Source organism: Chiloscyllium plagiosum, unplaced genomic scaffold (genome assembly GCF_037043375.1).
Source record: "Chiloscyllium plagiosum isolate Xiang-an unplaced genomic scaffold, Cpla_swu_hap1 HiC_scaffold_5, whole genome shotgun sequence".
Classification (NCBI taxonomy): Eukaryota; Metazoa; Chordata; class Chondrichthyes; order Orectolobiformes; family Hemiscylliidae; genus Chiloscyllium; species Chiloscyllium plagiosum.
The window spans coordinates 134,493,763-134,497,487 of record NW_028270143.1 but is presented as its reverse complement, the minus strand read 5'-3'; the positions used below and the strand labels follow the sequence as shown (position 1 = coordinate 134,497,487).

The following is a 3,725-nucleotide window of genomic DNA, read 5'->3' as shown; positions in this document are numbered from 1 at the left end:
AGTAAGTCAGTGTCTGATGATAACAGCTCAGTCAGGCAGTAAGATTCACTGAGGAGGGGTGGGGATCCTGTGACAGTGTCACTGAGAGGAGGGGGTGGGGAGCCGAGAGTCCGATCGTGGACCTGAGTGGGACTGGAGCAGAAACAGGAATAGCATTTGTCTGGTCAATACTTCAGAAAGTGTAAGTGTAAATTAAAAGGAAGATTTTCTATTCTGTTAAGGTACGACTGGGGAGTCAAGGTTCATGGTTATCCCATTCCTGAAATCCGAGATGGTCCCTGTACCTTGGGTGAGTATGTACAGGAAGTGCCTCTGACTGGAGCAGTGTGAGCCTGGGCTTTGGATAGGGGAGCAGCCAGGTGGACCATGGGGCTTTCACCAGGTGGAAGAATTGTGGGTGATGCATTTCAGGATGTGGTCACCCCTCCTCCTCAACCCTCCCTCCCCCCCCCCCCCCCCCCCCCCCCCGCCCCCCAACCTCTCCCAGTGTAAGGAAATGTCAGGACAGGGTGAATGGGCGACTGCCAGACAGAAGAAGGGGACCGACCAGGCAGGTCAAGAGGGAATTCCCCAAATGTAGGTCAATTGCAAACCAAAATGATGGCTCATTTGTGGAGCCCAGCCAGAGCCAATGCCATGGCATTGTGGGTGTTCCAGATACTCAGGTTGAGGGTGAGGGAGGAAGAAGTGTGGAAGGACGGTAGTGATCGGGGTGTCACTTGTGAGGGCATTTGATAGCTGTGATGTATCAATGTGTTGCCTCCTGGGTGCCAGAGCCTGATATGTCATGGAATTACTGAAAGGCACTGGGACGGGGAACAGTGGATAGCTGGAAGTTATGGTCCATGTTGGGACCAGTGATCAGAGGGAGAAAGAGAAATGAGGTCCTGCAAGCAGACCTAGGGAGTTAGGTCGGAAATTGAAAGGCAGACCTTTAAAGATAGCAACCTCTGGATGTTTCTTAGTGTCATGGAGTAGAGAGTATGAGAATGGAAAGGTAGAGTAGATCAATGTGTCACTGGAGAGATGGTGCAGGAAACCAAGCTTTCAATTCTCGAGACGGTGGGCCCTGTATAAGTTGGATGGGTTAGATCTGAACAGACACAGGAGCATGCTCCTTACAGGAGTATGATATCATAGCTGTAACTGAGACTTGGCTGAAAGATAGACATGACTAGCAGCCTAACATTATTGGGCATTCAGGTGAGATAGAGAGGGGGATAGAAGAGAAAGGAGGTTTCACAATATTGATCAAAGAATCAATTATCACAGTGAGGAGGGAACGCCATCTTGGAGAGATCATCAAATGAATACAGCTTTTTACCAATTACACAAAAGGACAAAAGGGATAAACTTGCTGTTGGGTGTATCATAGTTAGGGAGAGATATAGATGATGATCAATGATAGAGTAATGTATCCAAAAATCAAAACCTCATCCCCTGAAGCACAGCAGCATCAACTCAGGGGAGGAGGAACTGGAAAACTCAGGAGGATGTTTATGTGGAATGCACACACAGGGTGACACCAGAGTAATTTTCCCAGAAATGACAATTTGCAGGAAAGTTACTGTGGTACCACAGACCCTTGCGGCGTCTCACTACATGTACAACATGGCCAGAGGGAAGGTTATTGTCCACATGTTCAGCAACCTTTTTTGCATCAGACCAGCCATCTTTCCCTTCCATTAAATGCTTTATGTAACTTTCATTAATTGGTTTTGGATCAATTGCATAGGAGACAACAGCATTAACCCCATTGAGTCTGAAAAAGTGAAAATAATTGGGGCCAATGACACAGTGATTATCGAAGCCACTGACAGGGTTATAGACCCGTACAGACCATTTAACCCAGTCATATTTCTTTGATAAACCATTGAGAATGTAACTTACACATTCACAGTTATTTCTTCCACCCTTTTCAGTTATCATTTTCTCAACATCTATTTTTGCCTGCTCAGCAAACTCATTGATGCACTTATCTATCATGGATTTCATTTTATTCTCTACTTTGCCCATTTTCTCATTCCACTCTCTCTTTAATGCCTCTACATCGGTCCCAGTGAGAGCGGAGTGACCCACCAGGGCAATCAGGCCAATGCAGAAGAGCTCCTTGAGACTGCAGCAGAGCCCTTCCATCAGACGCCGGTTCCTCTGGTCATATTCCATGGCAGTTTCCAGAATGGGTTTGCCAAAGATGCCAGGATGTCCCATCACTGCATCATAGAGAGTGTGAAGGTTCTGGTCACCTTTAGTCTCATTGAAGTGTGCGAGGAATTCTTCTTTCTCATTCTCCCGGAATTCCGGTTTTGTGTTCAGGATGTCCATGTACTTCCTGAATTGGTTTTTCAGATTCTCCTCAATGGGGAAGAACTGATTATTGACTGTGCTTTGGTCGATAGCCTGAAGCACTTGCTGAATCTGACCTGAAATGACATCCAGCTTATTCTTGACTATCTGGAACTGCTCCTTCATATATCTCAGCTCCTCACTCTCCACATTACCCATAGCAAGTTTAACAATTGCTGCTGCTACCCCAAAGATAGCTCCTACTGCTCCAGCTGCAGAGGCGAATTTTCCTAAACTCTCAACAACTGACATCGCATTTCTCACTGCAACCACTGCAGTCGCAACCTCGGTGCTGGCTTTTGCCAGTTCCAGGGAATCTCCTGCTGTTCCTGCCATACTGATGGGCTGAGCACTGTGTTTGGATGGTCGTTTCCTTCAGTTGTCCCTGAAAAAAAGGATTAAAGTTTATTTATGACTCCACAATGTATCAGGGAGAGTGAAGACCTTAAGAACTGGGAGCACACGTAGGCCATTCAGCCCCTTGAATCTGCTCCACCTTTTAAATGATCACAGCTGATTTCATTCTCAGCCTCAACTTCATTTCCCTGCCTGCTCTCCATAACCATACAACCCAATAATAAATAAACATTTATCTGTCTCCTCCTTAAATTTACCAAGGTCCCAGCAATCACCTCAGATTCTAGATAGCCATGTGAGGAAATATCCTCTATGCCTTCTTCACCGCACTATTTACCTGGGTGGCAACTTTCAGAGATCTGTGTACATGGACACCAAGACCCCTCTGCTCATCCTCACTACCAAGTATCCGACCATTAGCCCACTACCCCATCTTCTTGTTACTCTTCCCAAAGTGAATCACCTCACACTTACCTACATTGAACTCCATTTGCCACCTTTCTGCCCAGCTCTGCAGCTTATCTATATCCCGCTGTAACCTGCCACATCCTTCCTCACTGTCAACATCTCCACCGACTTTCGTATCAGCCGCAAACTTGCTCACCCAACCTTCTAGCCCCTCCTCCAGGTCATTTATAAAAATGACAAACAACAATGGTCCCAAAACAGATCCTTGCGGAACACCGCTAGTAATTGCACTCCAAGATGAACCTTTACCATCAACTACTACCCTCTGTCTTCTTCCAGCCAGCCAATTCCTAATCCAAACCTCCAACTCACCCTCAATGCCATACCTCCGTATTTTTTGCAATCGCCTCCCATGGGGAACCTTATCAAACGCCTTACTAAAATCCATATACACCACATCTACCGCTTTACCCTCGTCCACCTCCTTAGTCACCTTCTCAAAGAATTCAATAAGGTTTGTGAGGCATGACCTGCCCTTCACAAAACCATGCTGACTATCCTTGATCACATTATTCCTATCCAGATGTTCATAAATCCTATCCCTTACAATTCTC

The 3,725-nt window shown here is 46.2% G+C and overlaps 1 protein-coding gene across 6 annotated transcripts in view; it reads right to left on the bottom strand.

Annotated features, from left to right (window-relative positions):
• Positions 1 to 1,393: 1,393 nt before the first annotated feature.
• Positions 1,394 to 3,725, bottom strand: part of LOC148150037 (uncharacterized) — a 266,280-nt gene continuing 263,948 nt past the window's right edge. For all 6 annotated transcript variants that reach the window (XM_087987707.1, XM_087987709.1, XM_087987708.1 and 3 more), the window contains one exon: positions 1,394 to 2,731. In XM_087987707.1, the coding sequence (XP_087843833.1) occupies positions 1,498 to 2,682 (1,185 nt within the window). In that variant the 5' untranslated portion in view covers positions 2,683 to 2,731 and the 3' untranslated portion in view covers positions 1,394 to 1,497. The remainder of the gene's footprint in view (positions 2,732 to 3,725) is intronic.